Raw genomic sequence first — 19022 nt, forward strand, 5'->3', positions numbered from 1 at the left:
ATGTCTCATGAGCTGAGCCTACTTTCCTTCTCAAATAGGAATCAGAAAATAATGTTCATGGGGTGGAGAGGTTGGCAGGGGGGAGGGGGATGGTGCAACCTCTGAAGAGAGAATGCATAAAAGATCCCTGGAGGAAATGCCACCTCAGATGTTACAGGAACCCATTTTAGTTCAGTTCAGTTCAGTCGCTCAGTCGTGTCCAACTCTCTGTGACCCCATCGACTGCAGCACGCCAGGCCTCCCTGTCCATCACCAACTCCTGGAGTTTACTCAAACTCATGGCCACTGAGTCGGTGATGCCATCCAACCATCTCATCCTCTGTCGTCCCCTTCTCCTCCTGCCCTCAATCCCTCCCAGCATCAGGGTCTTTTCCAATGAGTCCGTTCTTTGCATCAGGTACTCAAAGTACTGGAGTTTCAGCTTCAGCGTCAGTCCTTCCAATGAATATTCAGGACTGATCTCCTTTAGGACTGACTGGTTGGATCTCCTTGCAGTCCAAGGGACTCTCAAGAGTCTTCTCCAACACCATAGTTCAAAAGCATCAATTCTTCAGTGCTCAGCTTTCCAACTCTCACATCCATACTTGACTACTGGAAAAACTATAGCTCTGACTAGATTGATCTTTGTTGGCAAAATAATGTCTCTGCTTTTTAATATGCTGTCTTAGTTTGGTCATAGCTTTTCTTCCAAGGAGCAAGCATCTTTTAATTTCATGGCTGCAGTCACCGTCTGCAGTGATTTTGGAGCCCCCCCCAAAATAAGTCTCTCACTGTTTCCCCATCTATTTGACATGAAGTGATGGGACTGGATACCATGATCTTCGTTTTCTGAATGTTGAGTTTTAAGCCAACTTTTTCACTCTCCTCTTTCACTTTCATCAAGAGGCTCTTTAGTTCTTCTTCACTTTCTGCCTTAAGGGTGGTGTCATCTGCATATCTGAGGTTATTGATATTTCTCCCAGCAATCTTGATTCCAGCTTGTGCTTTATCCAGCCTGGCATTTCTCATGATGTACTCTGTATATAAGTTAAATTAGCAGGGTGACAATATACAGCCTTGCCGTACCCCTTTCCCAATTTGGAACCAGTCTGTTTAGTTGAGTAGGAAGAATAAAAACTAATATGAAATGCATTGTGTCCTTTACATGTCAAGAACTGTGCTAAACGGTTTATGTGTGTGAGCTCCTTTAGCTCACACTCTTTCCTTTCCATAAGGACAATTTTAGTCCTCGTTTGACAGAGGAGAAAACCGAGGCACAGGGCAGTTGAGAAGCTCGCTCAGAGTCAGACAGCCCATCAGCGGCAGATCTGGGGTCTGGGTCCTGCCAGCTTTAATCCCTCTTAGTTTCAGGCTCTTCTTTCTCTGGGCACAATGATGTTTTTATGTAAGTGAAAACTATAGTTTCCTGGCAATTTATCTACTTATGGAATATCCAGAATATATTCCAGAGTTTTCTGTTTCTCACAAGAAATACTTCAAGAAACAAAAAGCAAACATTCCGACATGGTGAAAAGTCAAATAGATTTGACGTTTTGTTTGGGTTGTCTGACTTGTTTATACCAACATGGAATAAAAAAAAATATGGGTTGGAATTAATCTCTTCAGTCAGACACTAAGACATACAGAGGGAAAGCCCTGCATGTTGACTTCCCATGTTTCTCCGAAATTCTTCCACCATTTCCTCCATGAGAGCATGATTACAGTTAGAGAACACAAACGCCGAATTTAAGAGCTCAACGAAGCAGAAACCGGTGAAGAGGCCTCGCCCACCGCTTAGCCCTGAAGGCACCCTGCTAGCACTCCCCAGACAGAGGAACTGGCAAGGCCTTTACTCATTTTATTGGCAAGGATATGAATTAGGTGCTGGGGTTGGGATCAGGGAACCACAGGAAAGGCACTTATAAGAGAGAAACAATTTCTCAGACGGAAAGACAAGTCACTGCTGGGCAAGAGAAGCTGTGTCAGTTGTGAAGTGGGTGACCCTCCTTAGTTCGGGTCTTCCTGATGCTGAAGCCTGTCATGTCCCGTCCCAGGGACCATGAGACAAGGGTTGGGTTTGGCAGCTTTTCCATGAAAATTGGTTGTCAGACTTGGAGGAGCCAATGGGGGAAAGAAGAGCCCAGCTCCTTTTCCTAAAGGATGCTCTCAATGCCATTTACAGCCTCTAATTGGGGAAACTGGAGATAGATGTGCAAGTAGAGATGGCAGTGGAGAAGATGCCACACGGACATGAGTGTGGAGGAAACGGAGACTGTGACAGTCTCTGAGAGTTAGACAAGTTTAGTAGGGAGAAGGGAAGCATGATTCGGATTCAGGTGGGCTAGGAGGCAGGCTTGGGCACCTGGGCACACAGCGGTAGGGGGAGAAGCACATGGTACGTTCAGGGCCAGTGAGTGGACCAATGTGACTACAGCAGAGAGAACAGAAGGCGGAGCAGAGGGAGGCGAGGCAGGCGCCACAGGCTGGGCTTGCAGTGGAGGCCTTCATTCCAGGCCTCCAAACGAGGGGTTTGGATTTTCTTACAGGGAATAAGAAGTTAGAGAGGGTTCTTGCTGGCAGAGCAGCACAACTAGAAGAATATCTTAACACAGATTCAAAGGAACTTTTTCACTTTTACATGTGTGCCAGCCACATCGCTTTAGTCATGTCTGACTCTGTGACCCCATGGACCGTAGCCCACCGGACTCCTCTGTCCGTGGATTCTCCAGGCAAGAAGACTGGAGTGGGTTGCCGTGCCCTCCTCCAGGGGATCTTCCCGACTCAGGGATGGAACTTGCATCTCTTATGTCTCCTGCATTGGCAGGTGGGTCTTTTACCACTAGCGCCACCTGGGAAGCGCCACCATTATGGTAATATATTACTATGCTATGCAATTATATTAAACTGGATTCTATGATGAAAAATAGTGGGGAGAATCTAGTGAAGACTGAGGGAGAGGAATCAGACAAGCTGGTGAATCCTGAAGGATGGATCTGCATTAGCCAGGAGATCAATGAGGAAGAACCTTCCAAGAGCAGGAAACAAGTGCAGATTAGAAAAGGCCACTGTGGAACTCACATCAGGGGAGGAGACAAAAATAAGACTGGAAATGCCAGCAGAATTCAGATCTTGCAAGGAATTGTGGGCAATGTGGGATTCCAGCTTCTTTTAAGGGCACTGAGAAACCAATGGAGTATTTTAAAATAGAGGTCCACTGATCAGATTTGCTTTTTTAAAAGATCACCATGGTTTACTTATTCAGAATAGATTAGAAAAGGGCAAGAGTAGAAGGAGCCGCTGGGGGCCCAGGGTTTGCTAGAGTGGTCCAGGCAGAGATGAGATGGCAACCAGTGGATGGAGTCGAGGGGCCTTCTGGAGGCGAAGATGACCGATGAGCTAGAAGGTGTGAGGCATGATGGGGGCACACTTCCTGTCAGACTTCGGCCCTGAGAGCTCTCCACAGAGCTTCCTGCGATGTTCCAGAACCCGAGGCCCCTGGAATGCCCCTCTCTACTTGGCTGAGTGATCCAGAAAAATATGGAAACTCCATTTATTATGGTTACTGTAGCCCTATTTAGCCTGAGGAACATGGGTACATCTAGATTAAAAACCTATCCTTAAGCTCACAATCAATTGAGAGAAGGGTGAAGCATTAAGAGTTAGGAGAGGGCTATTGGGCAGGAGGTCTACAGAACAGCAGAGGAAATAACGTTTTCCTCTCAAGGATTTACTTTGATGGGTTAGAGTTGAAAATACAGATATATTTATATATTTATATAAATCAAGCATGTGGCCATCTGGTAGCTGTTAGGCTTTTTATGGAACAAGTTTCTAAGGGTTTAACCACCCTTGGGATAGTTAAATGACTATAAACTCTGAGTCTGGTTCCATTTGTACAAGCCATGGAAAACTTGCCTGTATGGTTCAATGGACAGAGAGCCATAACTTCTGCACTGTGCAGTTCTTATTTGATATGCAGATTTCATTCATTAGCCAAGATAATAAGACACACTAATTGCTACCTTCTATGCCAGCTCCAACCACAGGCTATGATAAGCTGGGACTGTCCATCTGGCTCTCAAGGTTTCTAGTCCTTCAGGGTACTTTGCAGGTGGACACGGCATCTGGGTTCTCATAATTTTTTTGTTTCCCAAGAGTGTCTATCCAGGAGCTGGATGCCTGGCCTTAGGTATCCCTCTCCCCGTGGAGCCTGGTACATGCCTTGTACACAGTAGATGCTTAAGGCTGGCAGAGTATAGGAGTAGCCCTTTGGATATCAGCTCGGTTGCCTGAGTAAATAACTGTCAGCTCTGGTCCAAACTCACTCACCTCGTCTTGTCCAGTGACTTGTAGGAAATGGCAGTAATCATCTTGAATTGAAAGAAACTTGGCTTTCTCCATCCCTTCAGCATCCTTGAGATAAGCCATGCTATCCTGAAAATACTGCTCAGCCACATCTGAAGAAAAGTACCATAACAACAATTTTGAAAACTACTCACAGATTTGAAATGAAAACAGAATAACTATGCATTTAATGATGATGAACTATCTGAAAATAATAAGTAACTGGACAAGATAACCCAGTTAAGGAAACTGTCTTTTCCCATTAATCTGACTGTTTTATTAGACAAGTATCTCAGAAAGATACTGCAATTTATTTTCATTGGTTTTCATACATCTTGGCCCTCCCAGTGATACAGTAAGCAGAGTTAATGCAAACAGGGAAACTATCCCCTAGATCTGACACATCATTAAGTTTTTAGGTTGATTAACCATTAATTATTCATAAAGCTCTAGTTACTCCTCACTGAGGTTAGAACTCCAAGGATCCACTGAATTTAGTGGATGTTGTAATCTTGGAATGTAGTTTAATAACACTCTAATTCTGGAAAATATGGCTGACATGCTGCTGAAGGATAAACCCCAACCATTCCAAGCACTTAAACATATTGGTTATAATGTAACAAAAATATTTTAAAATATCGCCAATCTTGAAAGCAAAAAACAAAAAAGGAAAATCTCAGATATGAAAAACGAAGAGGAAACTGAAAGCCAGAGCAGGGAGGGGGAGGGGGAGCTGAATGGTCCATGAGGGGGTTAGGAAAAAGGTCTACTGTGTTCCAAAGTGCCCAGGGTCTCATAACCCTGAGCAGCGCTGGCTATTGAGGCCTGAGGCCTGTGTGTGTCAAGAAGATGAAATGAAGCTCCCTGCAAAAATTCAGTGTCACAGGCAGATTTCTAGGATGACCCCAAGGACACTCATCCTTGATTATGAACTCCTCATTGATTATGGGTGGAACTTATAGATAGGCTGAGATATTACTCCTGTCATAAGGAATGTTATATAGCACAGTAGACTGTAGGAAAGTGAGATTACTCATTGGGCCTAACCTAATGCCACCAAAGCTTTAAAAGCAGAGTTTTCTTTAGTTGGTGGCAGAGAAGGAAGGCAGAGAGATTCAAAACATGAGAGGGATTTGAAAAGGAGGTTCTCCAATCCTGAGATGGAGGGGAGTGTGGTGCAAGGACCCAAAAGGGGCCCATACGAGCTGAGAGAGGTCAAGAGTCAGCAAGAATATAGGGACTTCAGTCCTATAGCATAAAGAACTGAATCCTGCTAATAACAGGGTTGAGCTTAGAAAAGGACCCTGTATTCCAGATGAGAATGTAGCCAGCTGACAACTTGATTTTAGCCTCAGCAGAGAAGCCACTCTTACCATGCTAGACTTCTGACTGACACAATTAAAAGCTTAAACTGGGTGTTTAAACAACCATAATTTGCTATGCAGCAAAAGAAAACCAGTATAGCCAGGAATTCCTAAAACCAGCAGTTGCACTGGTCCAGAGAGAAGCCTCACGGCTGTCCCTCCAGAGGCCATGGCTTGAAAAAGCATCTGAAAGAAGCTGGGAGACTGTACATGGAGCATGCATATGTGTGAGGGCAGAATTTGTACCATCCACTTTATTTGGAAATTCTTTTTTTTTCCCTCTCTAATTGTTTCCTTTCCTTCCTTCCACACTACATGGCTTGTGGGATCTTAGTTCCACAACCAGGAATTAAACCCAGGCCTATGGCAGTGAAAGCATGGAATCCTAACCACTAGACTGCCACAGAATTTTCTTGGTTTGGAAATTCTGAACCAATAAATTGAAATAGAAAACTAAGGCCTTAATCTCCAAAATATACAAACAGATAATACAGCTCAACAACAACAACAGAACAACCCAATAGAAAAATGGGCAGAAGGACTTAATAAACATTTCTCCAAAGAAGACACACAGATGGCTAGTAGGCAAATGAAAAGATACTCAACATCACTAATTATTAGAAAAATGCAAATCAAACTACAGTGAAGTACCACCTCATACCAGTCAGAATAGCGATCAATAAAAAGTCTAAATACAGCAAATGCTGGAAAAGGTGTGGAGAAAAGGGAGCTGTCCCACACTCTTGGTGGTAATGTAAGTCGGTGCAGCCACTATGGAGAAACAGTTTCCTTAGAAAACTAAAAACAGAATTATCGTATGATCCAGCAATACCACTCCTGGGCATATACCTGGACAAAACTGTAATTCAAAAAGATACATGCCCCTCATGTTCATAGCAGCTTTATTCACAATATCCAAAACATGGAGAGAACCTAAATGTCCATCCACAGATGAATGGACAGAGAAGGCACAGTTTGTGTATACAATGGAATACTATTCGGCCATGAAAAAGAATGGAATAATGCCATCTGCAGCAACACTGATACAACTAGAGACTGTTATACTAAGTGAAGTCAGAAAGACAAATCCCATATGATATCACTTGTGTGTGGAATCTGAAATATGACACAAAAGGACCTGTCTATGAATCAGAAGCAGGGCCACAGATGTCGAGGACAGACCTGTGGTTGCCTGGGTGGGAGTGGGGGAGGGGAGGACTGGGAGTCTGGGGTTAGTAGATGTGAGCTATTATATACAGACCGGGTAAGCAACAAGGTCCTGCTGCATAGCACAGAGTTTATCACAGGATGTATTCAACATTCTTTGATGACACTGTGATATGGTTTATCACAGGATATTTTCAATACCCTGTGATAAACCACAACAGAAAAGAATATTTAAAAAAGAAACTCTGTAAAGTAGAATCTAGTCTGAAAGTAGAAAAAATTATAGGACTCTAGCACAGGGGTCACAAACTTATTCTATAAAGGACCAGATGGTAACTATTTTAGGCTTTGGGGACCGAAGACTTGTAGCACAAAAGCAGCTTGAGATGATACCTGAATAAAGGAGCCTGGCTGTGTGCCAAGAAAATTGTTTAGCAAAATGGGCAGGGAGCTTGATTTGGCCCTGGGCTGAAGTTTGCTGACTCCTGCTCCAGCAGAGGAAAATGTGAGTGTCCTTGAGGAACATGGGACCACCTCCCCCGCCCCCACCACCACAACCGAAGTGCCTGCTGGAGACGGTGACGCACGACGAGCACACAGTTGAGGCAGATTACGACCCATACATACAAGGTCTACTTGACATTTCCATTTGGAAATCTAGTATGAACTGTGTAGCACAAATACACATCAGCAAAAAGGTAAAATGTTATCTCCAGCCTCTTCAGACTTGCTCTGTATTTGATTATCACCTCTAATTTTGTTTTTGTGCTTTCTCCCCATTTTCTTGATTAGACAGGATAAGAAAGAAGAAAAAAAGAAAGTGAAGTCACTCAGTCATGTCTGACTCTTTGAGGCCCCATGGACTGTAGCCTACCAGGCTCCTCTGTCCATGGGATTTTCCAGGCAAGAGTACTGGAGTGGGTAACCTTTCCCTTCTCCAGGAATCAAGCCCAGGTCTCCCGCATTGCAGGCAGACACGTGACCGTCTGAGCCACCAGGGAAGCCCTTAGACAGGACAGCGTATTGTCTAATTTTAACATTTTTCCAGAGAGTGGGCCCACGGATTAATTTTTCTCGTATTCTGATGTGAACGACAGTACTTCCAAAGAGGAATCCGCAAACACACTCTCCAGAACTGACAGAGGTGGACGGATGGGGCTAGCCTGTGTAGGATGTGCTTGTTCCGGGAGGTGGAGAAGCAGGTGGAAAGGAGGAAAGGCCCCAGAGGCCAGATGCTGCCTGCCCTCAGGCCCAGCTTCACTGGCATCCGGCTGCGCGCCTCCCAGGCTCGGCCTCAGGTTTCTCACCTCAAAGAGGGACTTCCGTGCGAGCACCTCTGTTATAGGGTGGCGGAGTAAGTGGGTTAATGCACATAAATAACTGATGATATGCCTGACACCTAGCCAGTGCTCAAGAAATGTTGAAAATTTTAGTTTCAGGGACAGTTTGTGGCTTTGGGCCTCCCTCATCCATGCTAGGCTAACCAGCGGGGACACTGGGAGCAGAGATAAACACGGAGAGTACAGAACACTGCCATGAAAACAGGCAGAGTGGTCCAATGGCCTGAAGCACGCACGTAAATGGCTCCATACACCTTGAGGACTTGAGAACAGCTCTGAAATTCACAATAAGTGTAGGCTTCTGGAAATGACTCAAGTACATGCCAAGTGATCTGTTGTGGAAAGGAGAGAAGCAAACACCTGGGCGATGTGTCTATAGAATCCAGGCAACCTAAAGAACACTTAGGTCTGAAAACAAGTAAGCTTCATTTATCTGCAAGATTTTCTCTGCTGAAGATCTATGCAGCTGGGGGGTGAGGGTGCTGCCTTTCAGGGAAGTCAGCTGGCCCCAGGCTTTGAAACTAGACAGAAGTCTAATGAGCTGGGGTCCCTGCTCCACTCTTTCACTGGGGGTCTGTCTACTGCCAAACCAGCAGATGGATTTCTAAAGTAGTTCTCAATTTTTTTTTCTTGGTAGAAGAAAATTTTACTACTGTATATGAAAAATGTTACATCACTTTAGTCTTTGTTGACTCCTGGGATAATATATTACAAATTAAACATTCAAACTAAGTATCTGTTTTGGTTACTTTGATAATCTGATGGCAGCAAATGTGGAGATGATGTGGTATTTAGATTGTTGACTCTAAAAGCATTACGGAGATGTATGTTCCACGTCTAAAAATGAACAAGTCTACTCAAGAATGGAGTACTGTTGATATTTTAGTTTCTGATTAACTGGAAATTAACCAGAGACTGTAACTGAGCCATTCTTGAAGAGGAGAGGCTTTTTCTGAGTCTCAGCCTTTTTCCCAGAGGTGAACCCTCACTCTAGAGACGAGCACATGTAAAGGGCATGGGAAGGAGGCAGGACCAGATGGGTAAGAACTGAATTTCTGACCCAGGCTTTTCCAGAAGTGGTGCCAGGCTCAGAAAAAGGAAGAGGTCAAAGGGATGGGAAGTGTTCCCCTCCCTTCCCGGGTAAGGAGCTGGTCTTCCAGATACAGGTGGACACAGCTGTGCTCTCTTGCTTTCCAGCCCCTCATAAAGGCCTCCCAGCTGTTAGTGCCCCTTTCCCTGGCAGTCACATGCTGACCCACAAAACCCCCCACAAAACCATCCCATCTGGGCTGGTCCTCAGATCTGAGTGCTGCTTGTCCCTTCCCTTGTGTAGCTGACCTCACAGGGCTCTGGGAGAAAGGAAGCCGACTGGCCTAAGTCATACTGGTGCGCAAACAGCTCACAAGCTCTAACTCAGGGTGGCCCGGTCACATTTTCCAAAGAGAACGCTTGTTAGCACCTTTGGATCTCTGGATGAGGGATTGGAAGCTAGGGAGGAAGGAAGGGGTTGGGGGGAAGGAAGGAATTTATTACTCAAACCGAGGCCACAATAGCTACTGAGGTGGAAGAAAGCTGGGCTTTGCGGTGAGGCGTTAGTGTCCCTGCCTGAGAATGTGCCCTCGGGGGCCAGCTCCTGAAATTGCTGCTTCTCCTCCCCCATTTCCGAGTCCTCGGCTCCTCGACAGGCCCATGTTTCTCCTAATTCTGCTCCTGGGAGTCTCTAGTCAGCAGAGGCAGGGCCAGGGAGAGGGTTCTCCGACACCTGTTGTCATGTACAAGCCGACCACAAGTCAGGCATCCCGTCAGGATGCTGCATGTGAGACTAGTCTAGGACTCGGGAACAGTGGAAAGTCCAGGGCACACACTGTGGGCACCTTCCCTGTCTGTGAATTTGACACTATTTTTATTTTTACCTGGGATATAGGAGAGCTCCTTTACTGCAAAACCCTGACTTATTTTCCCCCATCCTCCAAATTGGCGTTCTAAACCATGAACCCCATGATTAGTCACTGAGGAGAGAGAAAATTTGCCCTACTACCCCTAAGGACTGACTCCCTGAGAGGAAGAGCTGGTTCTCCCAGGAGCGGGCATCCCCTCGGAGGTCCTTCTGACCCAAGTGACAGTGGAGTTGCCAGAGGGATGCCACTTCCTGGCACAGGCCTTGTGCCTAGTGCTGGGTGTGGGTTAACAAGGAGCCAGCAGTTTCAGCGTTCATGTATGTGGCCGTTGCTAAGCTTAAAAACCTCTTCTAGAATCCTCGGCAACCTGATGCGAGGTGGCCCCAGCAAGGGATGAGGTCACTTTCTAAAGCACAGGGCCATGACTTAGCTTTATAAATCTGAGCCCCAATGGCACAGGTGTTCCAAGGCCACGAACTTCTCCCATTTTCACTCCCACAGAACGCTGGGGCTGTCTGCAAGTTAGGGTGAGGGGCAAGTGTGGCCCAGTGGGCAGGCTGGCTTAGTGTCTCCCAGAGGCCCCTTCAGACTGTTCCATCTGCGTGTTCATACAGCCCTGTAAAAAACCAGGGCTCCATTCAAAGAGCAAGAGGAAAGTGGGGTTATGATTTGGCACCCTAGAGGTCAGGAGGTTTTTAATTAAAATAAATTTTGGTAGCCCTGGACTCATTTTCTTGAGGCTGTCCAAACGCAAGATTTGGAATAGTGAGGACAGCTTTCATTATGAGAGAGGCCTAGGTGTACAGTGTGACAATTATCCTTTGTAATAGTCTTGGGAAATTGTACTCTGCACCAAATGCAAAAACTTTAAGGACCCCAGGGAATTTGAACATGGAAAGTCTCAAATCTTAGCCTGGTGTTAGCCCAGAGGAGTGCCAACACCCAGCAGACAAACAGATTGAACCCATTTAGACCCTGCTGGGAGCTGCCGGGGGCCCTGTGCAGGCAGCTGCCCTGAGACTACCCGGTAGCCTTGGGGTGGGGGGCATGGGGTTTTCTGAGGACAGACGAAGCCCAAGACAGGCTTTCTCCACACCGAAAGATCACCTCAAGAGGAACATCGTCCCCGGCATCTGGGAGACGCCTCAGACCTGCTGGTGCTGAGCCACGTGGCTCTTGGAAGTCCATGGCCATCTCGGGGGCGGGCTTGCCTCAGCAGAGTGAGGCGACCAAGGCGGAGGCAGGCTGGGCTCACAGGTCCTGGCAGGGCTCAGTCACCACGGGGATGCCGGCCTCGAAGTCCTCACCATCAGAAGCGGGCCAGGACCCTCCTCCTCCAGCACTGCTTGGGGCCACCCAGGGGTCCAGCAGCCTCAGGCTTGTTGCTCGAGTGGCTTGTCTTGGTAAAGTATATGTGATTTCCATAAGCTGCCCTAATAATATGTTTCAAAGTCAAGTCAGAGTATTAGTAACTTAAGCTTTCCCAAGAAGTTGTGGACACAACTTATTAGCTAGCACTAAGTGAAAGAGTAGCGCCTCCTAGAAGTGGTTATCAGAGTGTTTCATCCTCCTGAGGAGAGGAATAAAGCTGCGGGCTTTGTTCTCAGGCACACAGATGAAATGCAGTTTGCAAGCAAAGCTCGATGAGGTTTCAGTTCTGCCGCAGGTTGCACCTCGGTGAAGAGAGACCAACAGCACAGACTCAGGGTGCAAAAGGCCACCCCTTCTACTTCTCTGCCGGCCTCAAGAGCTGCCACCCTTGCAGCCTGCACTTGCCCCACTTTTGGGCTCCAGGGCTCCGTGGAGCCCTGAGGACAGGGCACCCACGGAGCCACGCCCTGTCTGGCCTGGAGTGTCTCAGGTGGGCAGCGCCTGGCCTCTGTCTAGGCCCTGGTCCTCTAGACGGGCTGTGCTCTAGGGAGCCTTCCAGAGGTTTCTAAGAGGGGGTCCTACTAGCCTCTTTTCTTCTCTGGCCTCACCCACTGCTCTCTCTGCCCCTTCCCTTCCCCACCCAGCCTGCGGGGCACAGAGCAGGCTAGACACTGATGCCTGCTTGGGGCACTCGGATGCCAGGATCAGACAGGCTGGGCGTTTTGCACTGAGAAGTAGGCCCTGGGTAGAAGCTGAGGCAGGGTGTCTGAGAGCACACAGGGCTTGGAGGGTGGGCAGTGGGAAGATTGAGGAGGAAGGGATAGTTGGGGGGTGGCCAGCAGCGGTCGGGGGCCTTGGGTTGGAGGTGGGAGACGGAGGCAGCAGGGCCTGCCAAGCATGCCCACGGGCAGTGGAAGGTAATCTGTGATGAGGGAGCGGGCCTCAGGTGGGGCAGGGCCCGGCACAGGGAACGCTGAGAACCAGGCCACAGGAGGAAGAGTTGAGCAAAAGGGTGACTGTGGAGGGGAAAAGCCAGGGGACTTCACGGAGATGCAGAACCCACCTTTAGATACCTACATATTTCCTGACTACTGTATAAGACGAGGGGAGACATCAGGATGAGAGAGGGCTGGGGAGACACTCTGTGAGTCTGTCCACAGAGCTGAGAACTGGGGATCCCCTCCCCGCTCCCGAAGGTGGGCAGGGGCATAGCCCGTCCTCTCCTGTTGTCTCTGAAACCGACAGAGCTCCCAGGCCCAGGCCCCACATGGGGCCACTTCCAAACAAGGCCACCCGAGCTCAGCGGGTTCTGCCTCTGAAAGGTTTACACTAAAATGTACTTGGCTTCAGCCCATTTCATTTTAATATGCTTTAGGAGAAGAGTTATAAACACAAGGCCAATGCCCTGACACTCAGCAGGGCTGGGAGAACTGTTAATACCAAGTTTGTCTATGGCTGCTCTGGGAAGCTGGCCAGGCTCAGGTTAGTGACATTTCGCTAGCCTGAATTGGGCACCCTTATGCAATGACAATCCTCCGTGACTTCTCGGGCAGTTTTGTCTGCATAAGGAATGCGGGAAGGCACAGGGCAAAGGGTTCGTTTGAGTGGGGAGCCAGAAACACATTGGCTCCTTGGCCCGTGACGTTTTGTTTATCGGAAGGCAATGCCTTCAATAGGCATTCAGCAAGCAGGTTGTGGAGAATCCCCAAATGAGAAGAATTTCCCCCATTAACGATTCTTTTAAAAACAAACAAACAAACTGTACTTGGCACAGACAAGTTTCCGCATAGGAGAGTAGAGCTGAGATCCTCGGTGCTCAGTGGAAAGTATGAATTTGCTCCCAGGGGATCTGACTGGGACTTCTGAACCACAAGTGACCAGAGTCCAGGCTAGAGAGGCCTATCTGGGTGAGAGCTGGGTGGGGAGGCCGGGCCCTCGCTTAGCTGTCAAAGATCACTTCCAAATTCTCTCCTTTTCTTTCCCCTTGCTGGAGGTAGCAGAGGCCTGGAGAGCCTCAGCCCTGGGTGGGTTCTTCATCACTGCGTCAGCTTGTTTTAGGGGACAGCAGAGAAATGAAAACCAGGTGCCCCGAAAGGCAGTGGGGAGGCACCTAGCCACTGCAGCTGTGGCTCCTGGATGGAAGGGGGGCCCACCATGCCGAGCCCATATGTGCTAACACAGCCGCCCCCTCTGGGCGCAGGCCGAGCATAGGCACGTGTGGGTAAGACTGGGACAAACGAGCTGAGCAGCAGCCCACCAGGTTGTTGTCCCAGTCTCCCCCGTGTTCTCCATCAAGGAAACACAAGGTCCCCTGGCAGCATACTCAAGCCTGTTAACACAGTAGGAATGAGCTGCGTGTCTCTCTTCTTTGGTTCTTCTGACGCACCCATTTCGGGTTTGAGGTCTGAGGCCTTGGGGGTGAGGGCTGTGCTTCTCTCTGCCCCTCTTCCAGGGCGTCCTGCTGCTGCTGCTCAGCATCTGTTCTGATCCAACAGCTTCTCTGCCAGGCCTCCTCCTTGCTTTCAAGTAAACACTTCCTGTCAGACATTTAGTGTGTCCTCTGACCAGTGGAAGCTGAGTCTGAGAAGGGAACCTCCTTGGACGGACTGAGGCTTTGTCCTTCTTGGGTAAAGCGGTGAGTAGAGAGAGTATGGATGGGGCTGGCTGTGTGGAGAGCTGTCTGGGTTACCTCCTTTGTGAAATGGGAGGTTGTGTCCCGCCTCCAAGGCTTGTTAGGATGAGATGGGCATGTTGGTGACAGCGCCAGCGCCTGCATCCGATGACGCTACCGCTGCTGTTGTTGTTGTTAATATGATGCTGCTGAGATTCCTGCTGGCCCCAGGCTACTGGGGGCTCCGTGGGTCAGTGTTTCAAGCAGCCATTCCTCCAGGCCTCAGGCATAAGTGACCCCTTTCCTAACCTGCAAAGCCAGCTGCGACTGTCCAACTCCCTGCTCCTGGGCAAGTTTGCTTCTCGTCCTTCCCTACTCACCCTCCTCCGATATCTCAGACACTGACAGGCAAGTCGGCTTCCTGGTGCAGGTCACCAAGTCATCTGAGCCACCCGAGAAGCAGGGCTGAGACCTGTGTGGGCTCCTGGGCGGGCCTCCTTGGGCTGCTTTCGCTCTTCTCGCGTCCTCTCCCTCCCCAGAGTCACACACTCTTTGGCAGGTGTAAGTCGGGGGTAGGGGTGAAGGAGAGAAAAGGCATGTGCAGTGCCAGCAGGGAGGTCAAGAGGCTGGGTTCAAGTCTACCATGCCCTGGCTGTGGCTCTTGGGAAATTACCTAAGCCTCCACGCCTCAGTTTCTCCATCTGAGACCTGGGGACTCGTATCAACCTCACAGAGCTGTGGTAAGTTACCTTTGTTAACTTGGTTAGAACCGTAACACTACAAACTACATACATACATATTATTACTACTACAATTATGTACTACATACATATTATTGCTAAGTGAGGTCATTAAATTTTCACAGATCTAATTATCTGTATCTAGTAGGTATTAGTAGCATTCTCAATTTACAAGGGAGGCTATATCAACGCCATATTTAGACTGGAAAACTTAGAAAAAAAATACATCTCATGCTCCCAGGTCAGAAGTTAGGAATCTACCCCTCCACACTTGTTTGCCTCCTTCAGAGCCTGAAACATATTTGACTTAGTTACCATCAACTGTGCATTGATTTCACATAAAACTTCAGATTTCTGCCTTCTCTGTAAAAGGCAGACATGCCGATACAAGCCTGCCTTCCACATGACAGTGATGGGCCAGAGCGGAACAGCAGCTGCTCACTTTGGACCGAGGACGGGCTTCTCCAGCTTGTCACAGCCCTCCCCCAGCCCCACTGCATCTCTCAGATTACAGCTGAGGGTCAGCTGCCAATCGTAAGTGTGCTGCTGCTGGTTTCTGAGGGCTTCACTCGGGTTGCTTACCTGGTCCCCATGGACATGTAGGTTGGGACTCCTGCTAATGTAGGGGTTTCCATCCTGTTGGCATTTTAAGTAGCCCATTAATACTTGTGGCATGGAAGGTTCTCTTACCTATTAAAGGAATGTTAGCCACCAACAGGTTGGAGAAAATGTTGGCTTTCTGCAGGTTTGGAAGTCGGTTGAGGTGTGGAGTGCTCTAGGGAGCTAGAATGAGAAAGGACATCTGCCTTCCCTATCATCTGGCTCTGAAAAGGTGCACAAAGCTCCCGGAGACCAGAATGAGGGATCACTAAGGGGGATGGACAGACAGACCCCCTTCCCCAGCTCCTCCCAGGACAGGAGCCCCTGCCTGGCCCGGGACCTCTGCAGACCAGTCTGCTCCCAAGGCGCCCCCTTCATTTCCCCCTCCACCAGCCTTCTCATCTGAGCCCAGCGCCTGCTCCCAGAACCTCAGCCTCAAGCCTTCCAAATGTTGACTTCCAGCTTGATGCCACACTGGACCTTATTTTCCAATAATGGATAAGTATTTTTATCTGACACCTTGGAATACACCTTGGGTCTTCTTTATGAATCATACTCTGCTTCTGAATATTCTGGCCAACAACAAGAAAAAGTCATTAGGAGAGCATGTTCTCCATCAATAGACGCATACTGTATGCTCAGAGCCTGGGATGGAAGATTAAAAAACTCCCAAGCTCACTGCTCTACCTATTATGTGGGGCTAAGAAAAACTATATGAGTCATAAGTGGCAACTTCCTTTTGGAATCCTGAAGACGTGTAAGTTTATGCTGATGGAAAGCTCAGCCCTGGGAGAGTCTGAAGGCTGGCGTTTCAACAGGCCAGATCTGTTGCCACAGTAAATCCACAACAATCTTTAAAAATAGATCACCTTTGAAAGCCCAGGAGGCTTCCCTATAAGCCCAGGATGAACTCTCTGGGGCTCTGATAGCTACGTTTGGATTTGCTGTGTTTGAGAGTACAAGTCTAGAAGAAGGCTGAAAAGGCTAGAAACCAAAGGGCTCTCGTGCACCAAATCGAGAAGGCTCTCTGAAGCAACTGTCACAGCTCCCTCTGCCTGTTCATCCATGCCAAAGGCAGCGAGCCCACGACCCTGATGTGCACGGGCCAGGCAGGGAGCAGGCTGCTCTGCCCCCGTGGAAGGCTCACACTTGCTCTCACCTCGGTGCTCAGGCCTCCCGGAAGCGACAGCGGCACCCGCGATGGAGTGTGCGGACGTGGCTGCCTCCTCTCGAGAGGGGCTTCCTCTCAGAACGATGAGATGCGCCTGTTGTCACGAAAAGAAGAAACACGTTTGCTTACACACTTGGCAGCAGCAGCAGGGAACAAACTGTTCCTGCAACGATAAGCAGAAGGCCAAGGAAACTTTCAGCAACCTAAACAATATAATTTATGTGGATGCACAATCAACTCTGGGGAGAGTTGTGTTTTAAAAGCATCATGCAGTGAAGAGAGAATGTACCAGGCCCTGGACACTGAGTCCAGACGGCTTGATGCTGTGGCCAGGACTTATTTCTAAGTAAATCATTTAAAGGTCTATCCTCCCATGAGTGCATTATTGGTAGAAGAAGGGGGAGGGTTTCCAGAAGGAAGGAGATGAATTAAAAAGTGCCAGTGCTGCAGAAGAAGTGGGCAAGCACAGCCCCCTCCCCACTGGCCAGTCCAGAGAAGGGGACTTACCCCTAGTGTCAGCAGCCTCACCCACTGAAACCCTGACCCCATCCCCATGCTTGGTCTGCCAAGCCCATTTGACTATATCCTCAGCAAACCGGCCCACGGGAATTGCCCAAGCACAGTAAACAGCTCAGTTCCTTGAAAATGAAGCCCATTTAAAAATTCTCTAATGGAAAAGAACCACTTGATGATATTATAGGGCTGTCAGGTGGCGCAAGTGGTAAAGAACCCGCCTGCCAATGCAGGAGACATAAGAGACGTGGGTTCAATCCCTGGGTCGGGAAGATCCCCTGGAGGAGGGCATGGCAGCCCACTCCAGTATTCTTGCCTGGAGAATCCCACGGATGGAGGAACCTGGAGGGCTACAGTCCATGAGGTTGCAAAGAATCAGACACGACTGAAGTGACTTAGCACACACGCATGCACAATATTATGAGCATAAAGAAATAAAATCCTTTCAAATAAAATACAAAATGCATCCCTTCCAATAAAAAAGACATTAAGCAAACAAACAGGTAAACAATTGCATGAATTAGTCCTAGCTCCTGGAAGCTGGAGGAATCAGGGTGCTCAGGGCAGCGTGCGCAGGCGGGAGGGATGTCCGCGTTCATGACACGGTGGAAACAGAGAATGTGAAGGCCGAGCATCAAGGCCTGAGTCTCCTCTCCCATGCTTTATCAGCTGTGAAGTATCTTGGGCAAATTACCCACTCAGCAACCTCAATTTTTTCATCTATAAAATGAGGATAATACAAATTGTCAAAAATATTCAAATTGATATCACAAATGAAAGAGCATTAAAGTACAGCCTAAACTTCAGATTACATAAAGCCAGAGCACTAGAATCTTCTAGTCCAGAGACAGCAGTGAGACAGCAAAGCCAGAGAGACTTGCTCCTCTGACTACCAGCTAAATGCATTTCTGAGATGATAATCAGGGTAGACTCTAGACTGTCATCTCATTTGTCATATGTTAAAACCTACTGAGTTACTAGACCTAAACTTCTTATGATGAGCCTACTCCAAATCAAGATTCGTGGTAATAACTTTTATCACTGTGTTAGAAGAATCAGAATTTCATATTTGTAAATACTAACAATAGCTTTTGTTTTAAAATGACTTAAAATTACAGGATGTAAATAAACTGAAAGTGTGATTTTGGCAAACCATAATTAATCACTATCCTCAAGTTGGCCTGAAGTTCTGACTGGAAATGCTTTTCAAATTGGAGCCACAGGGACAGAGTGAGGAATCAAATGTTCAGTGCTCAGGAAATAAAAAGAACAAGAGAAAAAGCTTGCCCTGCCCGCAATGCAAATATTAATAGATCATGTTTACCTTGTCTTTTCCCTGCGTTTACTATCTCTGTGATCCAGAGGGTGAGGAGAGCACCTTCTGAGGCCAAAAGAGATTTAATTTAACTCTGATTGACCAAAGCTCAAATTCGAATTCAAAAAGATTTCATATTTTGTTTCTACTCGGTATGATAATTCAAGTCAATGCAAAAGATGTGAGTCTATCAAAATTACTTTCAAATGAAAAATTAACGTGTTCTGAGAGCTAAGTTGCTTTTTGTCTTGGAAACAGGATACAAAGTTTTCCATGAGCAAAAATGTTCACAGTATCATGATAGTGGATCCTGAAATCTTAACAGAGATCTGAATGTATCACAAAATCTTCATAACTTCAATGTTTTCCTGTATAAGATGCTAATATAAGTGAACATCTAGTATTCATTATTTACTTCAGAAACTCAGTGTCTGATCTAATTCGTTATTTGATGTTCATGAAGCTTTTAAAAGCCATATGCTGGAGTAGAGGGCGAGGGCAGTGGAGAAGGGAACCCATGATGTTTAAAACGTGCCACATCAGTATCGCATTTATTCAGAACAATTCAGCTTAATTTAATTCAGTGCTATTCAATTCATCTTAATTATA

At 47.5% G+C, this 19022-nt stretch overlaps 1 protein-coding gene across 4 annotated transcripts in view; it reads right to left on the reverse strand.

Moving 5' to 3' along the window:
- The window catches only part of TTC23 (tetratricopeptide repeat domain 23), a 191218-nt gene that overhangs the window by 19718 nt on the left and 152478 nt on the right, over window positions 1-19022 (reverse strand). For all 4 annotated transcript variants that reach the window (XM_040257022.1, XM_040257024.1, XM_040257025.1 and 1 more), the window contains 2 exons: window positions 16574-16679; window positions 4309-4436 (listed from right to left, as the gene is read on the reverse strand). In XM_040257022.1, the coding sequence (XP_040112956.1) occupies window positions 4309-4436; window positions 16574-16679 (234 nt within the window). The remainder of the gene's footprint in view (window positions 1-4308; window positions 4437-16573; window positions 16680-19022) is intronic.

Source organism: Oryx dammah, unplaced genomic scaffold (assembly GCF_014754425.2).
Source record: "Oryx dammah isolate SB20612 unplaced genomic scaffold, SCBI_Odam_1.1 HiC_scaffold_16, whole genome shotgun sequence".
In the NCBI taxonomy this organism is placed as follows: Eukaryota; Metazoa; Chordata; class Mammalia; order Artiodactyla; family Bovidae; genus Oryx; species Oryx dammah.